The 15205-nt window shown below is 45.0% G+C and overlaps 1 protein-coding gene across 1 annotated transcript in view; it reads right to left on the reverse strand.

Annotated features, from left to right (window-relative positions):
• Nucleotides 1-2833: 2833 nt before the first annotated feature.
• The window catches only part of SUSD4 (sushi domain containing 4), a 113383-nt gene continuing 101011 nt past the window's right edge, over nucleotides 2834-15205 (reverse strand). The window contains exons 6-9 of the mRNA XM_066594467.1: nucleotides 11505-11696; nucleotides 9821-9965; nucleotides 6212-6570; nucleotides 2834-3384 (exon numbers count right to left, since the gene is read on the reverse strand). Of these exons, the coding sequence (XP_066450564.1) occupies nucleotides 3344-3384; nucleotides 6212-6570; nucleotides 9821-9965; nucleotides 11505-11696 (737 nt within the window). The 3' untranslated portion in view covers nucleotides 2834-3343. The remainder of the gene's footprint in view (nucleotides 3385-6211; nucleotides 6571-9820; nucleotides 9966-11504; nucleotides 11697-15205) is intronic.

A 15205-nucleotide genomic window follows, 5' to 3' on the forward strand; every position in this document is an offset into this window, starting at 1 on the left:
GTGTTTTTTCATCACCACCTTCCAAGAGCCATACATTTTTTTCTTTTAATTTTTCCATCAAAGTAGCTACCGTGTTTCCTCAAAAATAAGACAGTGTCTTATATTAATTTTTCTTCAAAAAGGTTTAACTTTTTTACATGTATAGCTGCCTGGACACTATTTAAATTGACTTTTTAAATTAACTGTTAGCAGGGCTTAATTTTGGAGTAGGGCTTATATTTCAAGCATCCTCAAAAAGCCTGAAAAATCATTTTGCATCCTCAAAAATTCTGGAAAATCATGCTATGTCTTATTTTCAGGGTATGTCTTATTTTCAGGGAAACAGGTTACATGGGGGCTTGTCTTTTTGTTTTGTTCTTTTTTTTGCAGGATGAGTTGTACTTTTCAATGGTACCATTAAGGCCGCCTGCACATGGGCCTACTTGCATTGCGTAATCCGAGACGCCCTGGTTCTGCACCAAATACCATCCATAGCATGCTATGGAAAAGCGCTTTTTCCTGCACACGAGCAGAAATCAATTGCAATTTTCTGCTCACGGAGGAAAAATCGCAGCATTCTTTATTTTTGTGCAGTGTCCGCACCGACAGTTTCCATTGAATTCAATTGAAGCCGTGCGACCTGCGGCACTTCCACAATTAACATTGCGTAAAGGTTGGGGATTCCGTGTCATCCCCTAGTGACAGCGCGGAGAAATCTGTACTGTGCATGTCTGACAGCGAGTTGTCTGGACCATCCGCAGTACAGATAAAGAAGACAGGTACGCGTCATCACCGGCCAGGCATAGGTCCGGATTCTGCTGCGGGATCCCGCATCCAGAATCTGAGGCTGGATTCAGACAAACGTATATCGGCTGGGTTTTCACACCCAGCCGATATACGTCGTCTCTCTCTGCAGGGGGGAGGCTGGAAGAGCCAGGAGCAGGAACTGAGCTCCCGCCCTCTCTCTGCCTCCTCTCCACCCCCTCTTCGCCCCCCTGCACTATTTTCAATGAGGAGAGGCGGGACGGGGGCAGGGCAAATAGTGCAGAGGGGCGGAGAGGAGGCAGAGAGGGGGCGGGCGCTCAGTTCCTGCTTCTGGCTCTTCCATCCCCCCCCCCCCCCCCCGCAGATGAGGACACCATATATCAGCTCGGCGTGAAAACCGAGCTGATATACGTTCGTCTGAATCCAGCCTGACCCTGAACTTTGTTGTGTGGGTCAGTAGGGATACATCAATATCAAATTTATAGACTTTAATAGTTTATTATTACTTTTAGAAAGTAGACTTTTTTTGGCTTTCCGCCACCAAATTCTGAGTCCCAGAACTATTTTTCTCCTGGATTAGGCTGTGTGAAAGCTTGTCTTTTTGTGAAACCAGCTGTGGTTTTTATTTTACCATTTTGAGATACAAACATCTTTTTGATCACATTTTATTCAATTTTGGGGGGGAGTTGGGGGTAACAAAAAAGAACCCCACAACTCTGGCATACTGTAATGTTTTTGCGGTGTTCATTGTGTGATATAACAAGTACAATATTTTAAAAGTTTGAACTTTTACAAACACAGTGATACCAAATATGTGGGGTTTGTTCATTGTTTGGATTTTTTATGGGAAAAAGGTGGGTTTGAGCTCCTTATTTTCTTTAATGTTCTACTTTTTTACAGTTTTATTTAGTCCCCAAAGGGGACTTTAACTTGCAATCACTTGATCGCTTGCACAGTGTACTGCAATACTTCAGCAGTGCAGTATACAGTGATATTTAATAATGCCTATTAAGCCCTGTCATAAGCTGAACTTGATCCATGCATGGGAGCCCTCATTAGGCTCTGGGCTTCCATGCCAGCTCAACGCTAACCCCCCCAATCACGTTGTGTGGTGGAAGGGCCCTCTCCCACTTTGGCTGACTGTTTAGACGCTCTTAAAGGGGTTGTCCCGCGAAAGCAAGTGGGGGTATACACTTCTGTATGGCCATATTAATGCACTTTGTAATGTACATTGTGCATTAAATATGAGCCATACAGAAGTTATTCACTTACCTGTTCCGTTGCTGGCGTCCCCATCTCCATGGTGCCGTCTAATTTTCAGCGTCTAATCGCCCGATTAGACGCGCTTGCGCAGTCCGGTCTTCTCCGTGTTGAATGGGGCCGCTCGTGCTGGAGAGCTGCTCCTTGTAGCTCCGCCCCGTCACGTGTGCCGATTCCAGCCAATCAGGAGGCTGGAATCGGCAATGGACCGCACAGAAGACCTGCGGTCCACCGAGGGTGAAGATCCTGGCGGCCATCTTCGCAAGGTAAGTAAGAAGTCACCGGAGCGTGGGGATTCGGGTAAGTACTATCCGGTTTTTTTTTTCAACACATGCATCGGGTTTGTCTCGCGCCGAACGGGGGGGCTATTGAAAAAAAAAAAACCCGTTTCGGCGCGGGACAACCCCTTTAAGTTTGACCGATGGCAACTCCGATTGTGACAGTTGCTTGCAGATGATGACAGCCAACAATTCATAGCCAATGGGTATGAGGTGGACTCGGCTCTCGAGCCCACTGCATACGTATTTCACAGCTGATGTAAGTTTACCATTGGTGGTTGTGGAGTGATTAATATAAAACTGACAGTTCTTGACATCAGCCTCTTCCTTTGTGTACCTGGCCACCATCCACAGAACAGTGGGGTCTCGGCCCTCCCCATGGTCATGAGACCAGCCGTGGACTACAATTACTCAGCCTGAATGCATTGAGCTGGGTCCTACATACTGACATTCATAGGACTTACATTGAGAACTTGTGCCCGGATAAAAGAAACCACTCGACCTCAGAAGACGTAGTGGTGGTGACCGCGGATCATCAGATTGCAGTGTTTTATTTGCAAAGTGACAACAGCATACTTGAGCAGAGATTTCATGGTTTGGCTGCAGGGGGTTTGTGGGGGGGAAGGCACATATGTAGTTACAGGTACCTGTGGACTATATCACGGTCTCCGTCACTTTAAATGAATCTACAGAATAGAAACCATATAAGAATTCCTGTATCTGCCTTGAAGAACCAAGAAGGGAAAGAACGAAGTCGGTTTCAGACAGATCCTTATTGCCTTTATCTCCATCAACATCAGGGGAACGTCACAGTCACTACATAAGTTCCTTGGTGAAATGCAAGTAGAAAACTGTTTGTTGTGAGTGTTGGGCATGCGTTCCTTCACCTTCTTCTGCCCTTCCAGCTTTGGAATCCATATAAGTTCATTGAGAGCCGGCATCTCGCTTCATATCCCGTATTATTGCCAATTTAATGGAAGAAATAGTTACCAAAATATCTGAGCTTAATTTAGGAGAAGTCAACAGAACAGAGAATAAGAGTCTGTGTGAAGATGCTGCCCTTATGCTGCAACCTCCTCTTCTTCATCCATCAGTGGGATTTCTAGTAGAAGGAAAATTGAATACTGTTATAAAGATGATGGGAGTTGTGGTCTGATCACATCTATCAGAAGGTTCTGTTATAAAGAGCTTTCAAAATTGCGAGCAGGAATCTGGAGAAACACAGATGCAGGTCAAATGCATAAGAGAGGTGACAGACTGCGCCCTGTGCAGCAGCATGCAGCATGTCACAGGCAGTGTGCCAATGTAACAGGGTATTGTGGTATCGCTGATTTTATTGGTGTTCTGTATAGCATTTTGTATATGTATGTGTGTACCTTTAAGTGGGGGTGGGAGCGTGGTGACTTGGTCTCGACACAGGCACCAGAAGTGGTCGGAGTGAGGCAGCTATGCTGCATGGTCTGAAGGAAGGGATACTTCACAAAGCTGTTAAAGCTGCAACCCTATGGGCATTCTTCTGCATCAGCAGGAGAAGTGGTGAAACCAGGTTGTGATACATTGAAGTCCTCAGCAAAGACTGCACTTGCTTCGCATCGGGCTTAAAGAAAGATATTTTTGTTCGTAACGGACACTTCTAAGTAAACGGCATCGGGGAACGTACGGGCCCACTCTTCACTTAAGGGGCTAGTCAATATCCCTGTTAACGGGAAGGAGTGTTTTGACATTCATATAGTGGAATCTAGTTATAGTCTGTCTCAAGACTCGAAGCTGGGACATCCGGCGCTCCAGACTCCAGGCTATCCAGCTTGCTGGACAAGCTCCCCTTGGCCCCACCTTGATTCTGATCAGGATTATTATAAAAGCCTGACCTTGCCACTGTACCAGTGCATGATTATTGTGCTCCACAGCCTTGATCAAGCTTCACACCTGCCTGCCCCTCTGCTATTTTAACTAAAAACCTCCTGATACCGACCTCTGGCTTTCTTCCTGACAACGGTTCCCGCCTCCTCCATTTGTACTGCGACACGGCACCTCCTGATACCGACTCCTGGCTTTCCTTGATAATTCTCCAGACTTACACCTACCACACCTACGGCTCCAATTCACTGCTTGAACGCCACAGCCTGCTATATTAAGCATTTGACCAGCATTAAAAAAAAAAAAAAAAAAAGTGTCTCGCGTCTACATCTCTTATAGCTGACATCCACAGATCCTTACTGTCGCTGGCCCAATTTGGTGCTAGGCTTCAACCCAAGTTGCTGTGGCCTGATCCCATCCATGAAGGCCTGCTGGTGCCAGCTCCCATGTATGTTGACCGAGAAACCTTGGTAACCCTGAGGGTTCTGAACCTAGCTCTGCTAGTCCCTTCCTAGACCATTTCCACCCTTCTGGAGTCTGGGGATACCCCACCATTCGTTCCCAGCATCCCCTCTTCACTAACTCAAGCTCCCTGGAGGCAGAGGTAGAGATGACTGGTTGTCAATAGCCTTGTGTCCTCTATGGGCCAGGGACTGCCACAACGGCACACTCCAGGATAACTTATACACTGTGTTATACCTAGTGCAGGTTCTGAGAGGGAGGAGCATGACACAGTGATAGTCTACTTGGCGTCATCTGCTGCCCCCTAAGACACTAAGTTTTGTCTGGAGAATTCCTTTGAGTAGGTTCATGCTAGCGCTCCTTAATTTCATCGGACCACCATCTATCAACGTATATGACCTACCTTATATTTACGTCTCGGAGTACTGCGGTGGCCCCTATAAAGGTGCTTTCAGATGTGGTAGAGAATTCAGTCATGGACAAATTCTCGCGAAAATCCGCAGTAATTGTGCTACAAATCCTCATCAAAATCTGTGTGCAAGACGTGCATTGTGGGGTGCATTTGTCTGAGGTGGAAGTTCCTGCCCTGTGTGAAAATGCCCATAAACAGTTCTACCAGCAAGGTAATTTACCCCCTATTGCAGGATAGTCGATAAGTGTCTGATTGCTGGAGGACTGATAATGGGACCCCCAGCAATCCCAAGAATTGTGCCCCCAATGCGTGACATCCGCTCCACTCACTTCTATGGAACTGATGAAGATTGTTGAGCACATTGCTCTGTATCTCCTCTACAGGAGTGAGTGGAGTAGCGGTCATGCATGGGCAATTTATTGGCGCAGTTCTTGAGATTGCTGGTGGTCCCCAAGTGATAAATGTCTTTGGTGGTAAAACCCCTTTAATGGTCAGTGACAAAGCTTGATCCTGTATTGAGTATATTTGCTATTGTGAATGGGTAAGCACTGACTAGTGTCTCCAAGGTGAGGTCACTCTTTAAAGGGTCACTCTGGTGAAAACACATTTTTCCATCCCTGCCCCCTTCACTTCATTGCCTGTTATACTCTGGAGGTCTCCTCTGTATATTGCAGTCACTTCCCTGCAGTGCAGCCCCATGTCTGATACTTATCAGGCACCATGTTGATGGTGACATTTTTTTACTTTTGGTTTCAAATCAATCCCATGATGAATCAGGACAGCATTAGCTAGAGGCTATACTATCTCTGCCTGCTGAGGGGAAGGGGGCAGTTTAATTACCTTCTATATTCGCCTAAATAAGCTACAGACCATAGGTATACAGTCAGAAGGATGAGCTGTGATCTCCTCTATTATACTTGTGTGATCATCATCAGTAACTGTGTCCCCCTCTAGGCGGTTTCTGTTGTAGGATCCATGTAACAGCATCACACAGGCTCAGAAACTAGCTAGTTTCAGACAGTATAAACCCAAGTAGATCTGAGCTGGTCATGATTATCTGAGGAGAAGGAGGCCGGGAGTCTCAGACTGACAGAAATGACTAACCAAGATAATACTAGCTGACATATATATACTGGGGGTATGGCTACATAGTGAATGAATATAAAATCACCAGAGTGGCCCTTTAAGTTTTCCTTACCGTCTGCAATGTCAATGCTCGGACTTGTGGTTGCCGTTTCGCTATTCATATTCTGTGTACCCGGGGTCCTCACATGTGTCATAGAAGAAGAATGTAACGTGTGATGAAGGTCGGAAGATTCCAACAAGCTGTCAAAGGTCTCTGACTCTTCACATATACTGTCCGTGTTGGGGTTACCAGGGTAAGCAGGAGGGTGGGATTCCTCTGTGTGCGACGGGCTCCTCTGGCCAGCAGAGGACACATAGCCAGGCGGGGTGACATTGACACCGCTACTGACTGCTTCGTCATAGGAAGGTAGCATAACCAAAACGCCGTCCACCACTACGAAATCCGGCTCCGCTGAGCTGTCCTGGGGACTTCTAGAGGAGAGGATATAAGAGGCCATTAAAAAATTTGCATATTTAAAGTAGGCATATCTAATCTATCTAAAAATCAGACAAAGATAAATAATTTCTGATTTATTTCCACCTTTCATGTGACCCGGTATCTGGACAATTCCATTGAAGAACAAATCATTTAGGGTGAATGCCCACGGACGGAATCGCTACGCGTTTCCCACTGTGGAAAAACACGCGTGAATTCCGCAGCTATTAGGTTCTATTGACCCTAATAGCTTTCTGCTTGCCAATGCTCACAGGTGGAATTCTACCACAGAGTTTCACGAGTGGGAAAAAACACGGCATGATCTATTTGCCACGGATTTACGCGCCGCAGGAGGTCTCCATCAATATAGCATTAATGGAGACCGCGGAAATCCGTGATCGCTCACAGGCACTTCTTTGTTTTTTATCGCGGCACTCCCGCGGCGTAAATCCGTGGGCGAATCCTGAGTCGCTTGTGGGCATGAGCCCTTAGGGTGGAAAAATAAAAAAAGCTTAGATAATGTGGTTGCATAGGTGTTCACACCCTCTTATACTTGGGGATGCGGTTGTGTTCAGAATTTGCCAATCACATGTAACCTCCTGATAAGTAGTAGTCAGCACTCCGCTGCCATTACTTACAGGGATTCTGATTACCTCCATATAAAGTTCGGCTCTGACATTTTCTTAGTTGGTCCGTAAAGATCTTACAGAACAGCAAAGGATTCTGATTGTTGGAAGATATCAGTCAGGAGAAGGGGGCCAAAATATCTCCAAGGCATTACATATACTATGGAGCACAGGGAAGACCGTCAGCAAGAAGGGGGCCAAAACATCTCCAAGGCATTACATGTACCATGGAGCATCGTTTATACAGCATAAAATCCTGAACAATGAGCAGATCACTGATTATTCACTGTAAATAGCAGCTGTTCAGTACTGAATGGCCGCTATGTTAAGGCAATGGACAGGGGCGGGGGAGCGCGAGGAGAGAAATCTCCTGCAGCCTTCCCACTGTGAGCCAGCGATACTAGCTCCCTTGCAACAGCACGAGAGCAAGTACATGCAGGGACGGGTGTCGGGCATCTTTTGCCCGGCATTCATCCCGTCTAAATGGGCCTTTAGTCTGCCAGAAGTTTGTAGAAGAACGTGTTATGTCTGATGAGGCCGAGGTTGAATGCTTTGGCCATGATTCCAACAGACGTGTTTGTCGCAAACCAAAACACTGCGCATTACCAGAAGACCACCAACCTGCAGTGAAGATGGCTGAGGCAGCAACATGCTTTGGGGCTGTTTTTCTGCTGCTGGACCTGGGGTTTCAGTCAAGGGGGAGGGATTTATGAACAGTTCCAAATATCAGCCATTTTGGTACAAAACCTTCAGGCCTCGGCTAAAAAGCTGAAGAGGGATTTCACCTTTCAGCATGATGATCACCCAAAGCAGACCTCCAAATCGCCAAGAGAATGGCTTCACGAGAAGAAGATCAAGGTTTTGGCATGTTTCAGCTAGAGCCCAGACTTGAATCCCATTGAAGATGTTTGGGTGACCTGAAGAGGGCGCTACACACAAGATGCCCTCACAATTTGACAGATTTGGAGCATTTTTGCAAGGAAGAGTGGCCAAAGATTGCCAAATCAGGATGTGCCATGTTGAGAGGCACCGACCCAAAAAGACTGAATGCTTTCATAAAATCAAAGGGGTACATCAACAAATTATTAGTTTTAGGGTGTGCATATTTATGCAACCACATTATTAGTTTTTGTTCTACATTTTTCCACCCTAAAAGACTTGTTTGCTTTTCAATGGAATTGTGCAGATAACGGGTCACATTGAAGGTGGAAATAAATCGGAAATGAATCATTTTTTAACATGACAAAAATGGTGTTTTAACAGGGGTGCGTAGACTTTTTATCTATCAATCAGCTGTCTGTTTAATGTATGTAGTTGCAGTCAAACTCCTTCAAGCTCCCACCATTACTAATTCAGTTTATTTGCCAAACTTACAAACTTTCAGCTGTTTGCAAAAGAACTATGTAAATGTCTAAACACAACTAATATAACCAGTGGTTTCTCCAAATTCACCACAAATTGCCCCATTTAGTGACTCCTGCAGTCTCAGAATGATTTCCTCCCCTCATGATAAGCGTCTTTGGTACTTACTAAAGCACCTTTTGTGCAGACGTGATGCATCACCAGAGGAGGCAACATTTCTTGTGCTTTTGCTCAGTAGAGGTGAACGTTTCGGAGTTCTGGCATGAAGACCATCAGCGTTATGAATGCACCTTACTGTGCGAATAGAAAACCTCAGTGCCCGCTGCCACCAAATCTTGCTGCAGGTCTTTTGCCGTCACTGAAAGGTTTTTGACTACCTGCCTCCTCAGGAATCTAGTGGTCGCCGGTTGACAGTGCCCTCTTTCTGTCTCGTCCAGGTACTGTAGCCAGTGTTAACTTTGAACGTGTTAATTGCTTCCAGCTGTATCTATAGGAACATTCCACACCTTTGCTATGCTTTTCGTTGTTTGTACAAGGCAACAATCTCTCCATATTTCTAACATGCAATCAAACATCACATTCAGCAAAGATCTCCCACTTTCAGATATTTGATTTGCTTTACCTCAAACACACCTGATGCAACTTCTAAAGCCCTTGATTAGTTGCATCAGGTGTACTTGAGAGATCATATTTGTAAATGTGTGCTTTTATGAGGGATTCTATTTAAAGAGGTGAATAATTCTGAGACTGCAGTAGTCAGTAAAAGTGGCATTTTATGTGGAATTTGGAGAAACTACTTGTTATATCAGTTTTGTTGAGCTATTTAAATATATTTTATATTTCATTCAGCAGAAACAAATATAGCAATAAATATTTGTCTTTTTGGCTGAGTGTTGGATCTCTACTAAACAAATAACTCAGAAGGTCTAGATATAAGTTACTTATATAGCAATAAATAAGCAAAACCAAGTGATCTCATTTTGTATCAATCAGCTTAATTCAGAGTTTTGCTGAATTTCTGCTGTACCAGCAGGGGGCGCTGAAATATAATGAGATTACAGCTAAGAAGAAGGTAGCAGAGCTCTGAATGCATCATTAGACTTCTGTAATAGATCTAAGTGAAAACTAGAAAACAATGGCAATATTTAAGTTAGCCTTGATTATCCATCAGTCATTCCACCCCTGCATCTGCCTGCTCCTCAGAATATGCCCCCTTGTAGCAGATGCCCAGACTGAGTATTACCAGATGGGGACTCACCTTGGCAGAAAATGGGTCTTGAACTTAGTCTGGAAACTTCTGGCAATGATGACCAATAGAAGGACTAGGAGAACGCTGCTGGCTGTGAAAGCCACAATCTTCCATGTCGTCAGCATCGTCTCCTGGCTGTTGGGCCAGGACTTTTCTACTCAATGACAACAAAATGGTAAAAGAATAAGTTTTTTTTACTTCAAATCTCCTTTTTATATGATTATTCTGCTGGTTGGACAGTTTATTTACCATTACCTTCTATAGTCACCTAAATAAGCTACAAACAATAAGTATACAGCCAGGAGGATGAGCAGTGATCTCCTCTATTATAACTGTGTTATAGGAGTGTCTGTGTACCCTGTGGTACATCCATGTAACATCATCACACAGACTGAGTATGGCCGCCTGCACACGGGCGGAAATTCCGCGGCGGGATTATCCGCGGGATTTCGGCCACTGAAAGCCTGCATAGGAGTGCATTACAATCCGCACTCCTATGCAGACGGCCGCGGTTTGGCCACGCGAAATGTTGCGCGGCAAACAAGCCGCGGCATGTCGAGCCCCGCACAGAGATGTCACTGCCCAGCAGCCGACACATGAAAGAGCCAGGGCCGCCAGGCGCGGGTGAGTACGCGCTCCTCCCTGCAGGCGCTGGGGTCCAGTCTTGTGGCGAGAATTCTCACCGCTGGACCTGACCCGCCCGTCTGCAGGCGGCCTATCTGTCTAGCAAAGTAATCCATAAACCCAAATAAATCTGATCTGGTCAGAACTGAGATCACATGACTGAGTCCGGGAGTTCTAGACAGAAAGTAATAACTTATCAAGGTTAGACTAGCTCATGAAGGCCTCATGTCCATGTGCGGATCGGATTCCACATGCGGGAGCCTGCAGCTAAATCCGACCCTGCCCGCAGTCAAGGACAGTGCTTACCCGTCCGGGTCTTCTGCGTCTCTGTCCGGGTCGTCTATTTTCTTCATTATGGATGTGTGCAGAAGTGCCGGCCGGCACGCTGTCGGACATGTGCAGTGGAGTTTTTTTTTAAAATTCCTGCTTCCCTGCGGAATCCGTGGCCCGTCCAGAATTCAATTGTGGATGGGCCGTGCATGGGATGGCTTCCATTGACTTCAATGTAAGCCGTCTGTACGGGAACCGCACTGCAATGGAGCATGCTGCGATCTGTTTTCTGGACCAAAAGGTCCTCGAAACAAATCCACTTGCTTTATTTCATGTGTGGACGCCTATGCTTCCCTATGGGCGACTTGATTTGCAGATCTTCTGCGCGAGTGACCTGCACGGATTCTGCGAATCAGATCCGCCCGTGGATATTGGGCCTTATATATACTGGGGGGATGGCTACATAGTGAATGAATTAAAAAGATCACCGGAGTGGCCCTTTAATGTTTTGCAAAAAATAAAAGAAATGATGACAACAGTTTTCTAGAGCGCGGGGGAGTTTGTTGCACAGAGACTTTATAGCTATCTATGTGATGCAGATACATTGCTCAGATTTACAGTATCACAATAAAAGCCACCCATTCCAATGAGTGGCCTCTGGTTGTGGGGCCACGGGGGCCCTATGGTGTCACACGGCACCAGGCTGTGAGCCAGTAAACACTGAATCCTAATACATCGGAACACGAATCTGAGCCCATAAGAAGACGCCCCATATTTGTTACCTTTAGGGACAACTTACCCGTCTTCTCACAGTAGAGCGGAGTTGTTGGGAACCACTCTCCAGACTGGCAAGTGAAGTACTTGTAATCATTGGACAGCATGTACCCGGGGTCACAGTAAAACTCTATCACGGTCCCATGTATGTACCGTTCACAGGGCTGAGGGTGACAAATGTAATCTCCGTGCACCACCATCGGGGGAAGGGGGCAAACTAAGAGAAAACAGGAAGAGGTATAACAAATCAATAATCTATGGGATATACTGAAGATGATGGATATAGGATATACTGAAAGCATTCCGTAAACTTCAACCTGTTGTCACCAAACAGACCTTTAAAGCCAGGTCCCCATATATCCCGGAGTCTGGCTTTTATCGCCTCCCGTGTTGCAGTGAAACACTGGATGAAAATGGATACCAGAACCGATCCTACAAGATCCCACTGGAAAGTCGGGGATCGTTCATGGAATCCGGAACCTTAGTTTTAATGCAGATGCCTCACTGTGCCGGACAAAAAATACAGTGATTTTCTATCCGGCTACGGATGCTGGAGCGGCACTCAAAGTGCACCAAAATGCCATTAGTTGTGACCGGCAACGGCATAAAACCACTGGTTGGATACAACTGATATATGGGAACCCAGCCTAAGATTACATTATAGGATACCAAACAGAAATTAGATCAGAACTTCGCGTGTACACAGGAAGCCAAAATCTCAGAACACTTTGAGCTCCTAATGAGGAACCGCAAATGTCACAGATGCCACATTATGTGGTCCAATTCATGGGAAAGGGGTGGATAAACGATTAATCAATTAATTGGTAGGGGACCGGGTCCATTCTCAGTCTGCCACTGTTCAAGATCACCTTCCAGCATCATCAGCCACTTTCATGGATGTTCATTGCTTTCAATGAGTGCAGTGTCATAGCTTTGTCCCATTAGCAGCAATAGATTAGGGTTATCATGGTCCTGAGCCATATGGTTAGTGTGACCCCTTACAGCCCAGCATTAAAAAATGGTATGCTACAGTAACTGTACTACATAGAAATAAAACCAGAATCGAGTTTACTACATACATTTTGTATCAGAGCCAAACTTGCTACTCAGATAAGGAACCAGAATTGATCTTACTACATAGCTACAGAACCAAAACCAAGCTTATTACACAGATGCAGTACCAGAAGCAAGGATAGTACATAGATACGGTACCAGAAATGAGCTTACTAAATATATACGAGCTTGCCACATATACAATACCAGAATTTATTACATAGATATGGTATCAGAACCAAGCTTACTACATATATACGGTTCCCAAACCAGGTTTACTACATAGATATGGTACCAGAATCAAGCATACTATATAGATATGGTAGATGCTGGGGAAGGAGTCAGGATCTTCTGTGAGCACTACAGCGACCTCCCATCCTGACTAGAGCTTCACAATGAGTCACTGAGCTTGATGAAGACAAGGTTACTGCTCGATCAGAGGTTTGGGGTGGGGAGGGAACCAAGAGGTGGTGCTATTATTACTAGGGCCACTAAAGGGGGCACTATTATTACTCAGGGTACTAGAGGGGGCATTGTAACTATTGGGACCACTGAGAGGAGGCACAATTACTATTAGGGCACTAAGAGAGCACTATTATTACTGGGGCCACTGAAAGGGAGCACTATTACTATTGTGAACTGAGAAGGGGCACTATTATTACTGGTCACTGAGAGGGAGTACTATTGTTACTGGGGCCACTCTCATCAAGCCCAGACAATTGCAGGCTGCCAGGGCATGATGGAAGTTGTAGGTTTTTTTTTTCCAAAATATTTTTTATTGGATTTACAAGAAATTTTCCAAGACTTATGAAGTTGTAGTTTTTTAACAGTTGCACATCCAAAGCTTGTTGAATCCTGTTCTGCAGTAATATACATTTTATGCTTCATCTTATTTATATCATCTACTATACTTGCAATTATTCTTCGCCGTCTTCAACCCTGCCTATAAGGCAAACACCGGCTGACTCTCGGAAATGTCACTTCTGCTTCAGCAGCTCTATATAACATGTAACTGAACAGTTTATTGCCCCTTTAGCCTTTCATAGTGAAGCCCTTGAATGATGGGGAATGTGAGCCGCTGGCGTGCTGATCTTGGCTCTATCCCCTTATACTGAGAAGTTAATCAATGCAGAATTTTTGACCTAAGAATTCCAAGATGTTTAAAAATTGTTGCTCACATTAAAGGGCTTGTGCCAAGAAGGCAATGCTTGTTCATAGGCCCTACTAGGATATATGGTCGTTGTAGAGCAGTGTCTTCCACTGGGGAACCCCTCTATGAACTGGAGTCACTCTGGCAGACTTGAGTCATCCATGCATAGCTGGACTTAACAGTCGCACAGGGTGTCAGCTCCCAGCTTGTAGGGGTGGGGCAGCAGGCAGTCATAGGCTGAAGGCGATGACCCCCTTAGGTTTGCCTGGCCACACGATCTTCTTCCTCCAATCAGCAGTGTCTTCTGGAGCTTTATGAATCATTTTTCTCCTCGCTCTGTCTCATGTCCTCTGATGTTCAGAAGCACAACTGTCAGCCCATTGGAGCCTCCACAACACAATTGCTTAGTTTTGCTACTGTATTTATGTGATGAGGTTGGTTCTGGTGCTGTATTCATGTACTGAGCTTGCTGCTGGTGCTGTATTTATGTTATGAGCGTGTTTCCTATGCTGTATCTATGTACAGATGCTGGTTCTGGAGCTGTATTTATATTATGGGCTTGGTTCTAGAGATTTATTTATGTTATGAGTTGGGTTGCAGTGCTTTATTTATGTAATGAGGTTGGTTCTGGTGCTGTATTTATGCACCGAGTTTTGTTCTGGTGCTGTATTTAGATTATGAGCTTGTTTCTGGTGCTGTATCTATGTACTGAGGTAGGTTCTGGTGCTGTATTTATATTTTGAGCTTGATTATGAGTTGTATGAGTATTTATGTTATGAGTTTGGTTCCAGTGCTGTATTTATAGTATTAGTTTGGTTTTGGAGCTGCATTTATGTACTGAGCTTTGTTCTGCTGCTTTATTTATGTTTTGAGTTTTCTTCTAATTCTGTATTTATGTACTGAGCTTGGTTCTGGTGCTGTAAATATGTTATGAGCTTTGTTCTGGGGCTGTATGTATGTACTAGGCTTGGTTCTGGTGCTGTATTTATTCACTGAGCTGCTCTGGTATGGGTATATATGGGTATCTGGTAAGGATACTGCTATCTTGCTGCTTTCTCCAAAAGAAGACTACAGACATACTGCAATATATATTATATATATATATTTTACTGCAATATATATAGTTTTTTCTTAGGGTGGGGGGGGGGGGGGGTGGGGGGAAGCTAAAAAAATATTCCACACAGTGTGCCATCTAACTTAAGGCCAGGACTGCGTCCATGTATTCAACTGTAAGGCCGCCATGTAATACTGCATTTTCTCTGCAGCAGCCACTGCAGTGGAAATGTCTGGCAGGCTGCGGCTTCCCACAGCAAGATTAGCTGTTTACTGGAATCAACCTGCGGAGAATCCACCCTGAAATTGATTCAATAATCAACAGAGAAGATTCTGTTTTCGGTAAACATTCCAAAATAAAATTTTCACTGTTTCTCATTTTTCCTGCATCACAAACAAAAACAATGCCCTCGCCGTATAGACATTATCTCCATATTAGTAACAGTGTGGTGAGCAGAGCTGGTCTCTTG

The sequence above is a fragment of the Eleutherodactylus coqui genome, chromosome 3, assembly GCF_035609145.1.
Source record: "Eleutherodactylus coqui strain aEleCoq1 chromosome 3, aEleCoq1.hap1, whole genome shotgun sequence".
Classification (NCBI taxonomy): Eukaryota; Metazoa; Chordata; class Amphibia; order Anura; family Eleutherodactylidae; genus Eleutherodactylus; species Eleutherodactylus coqui.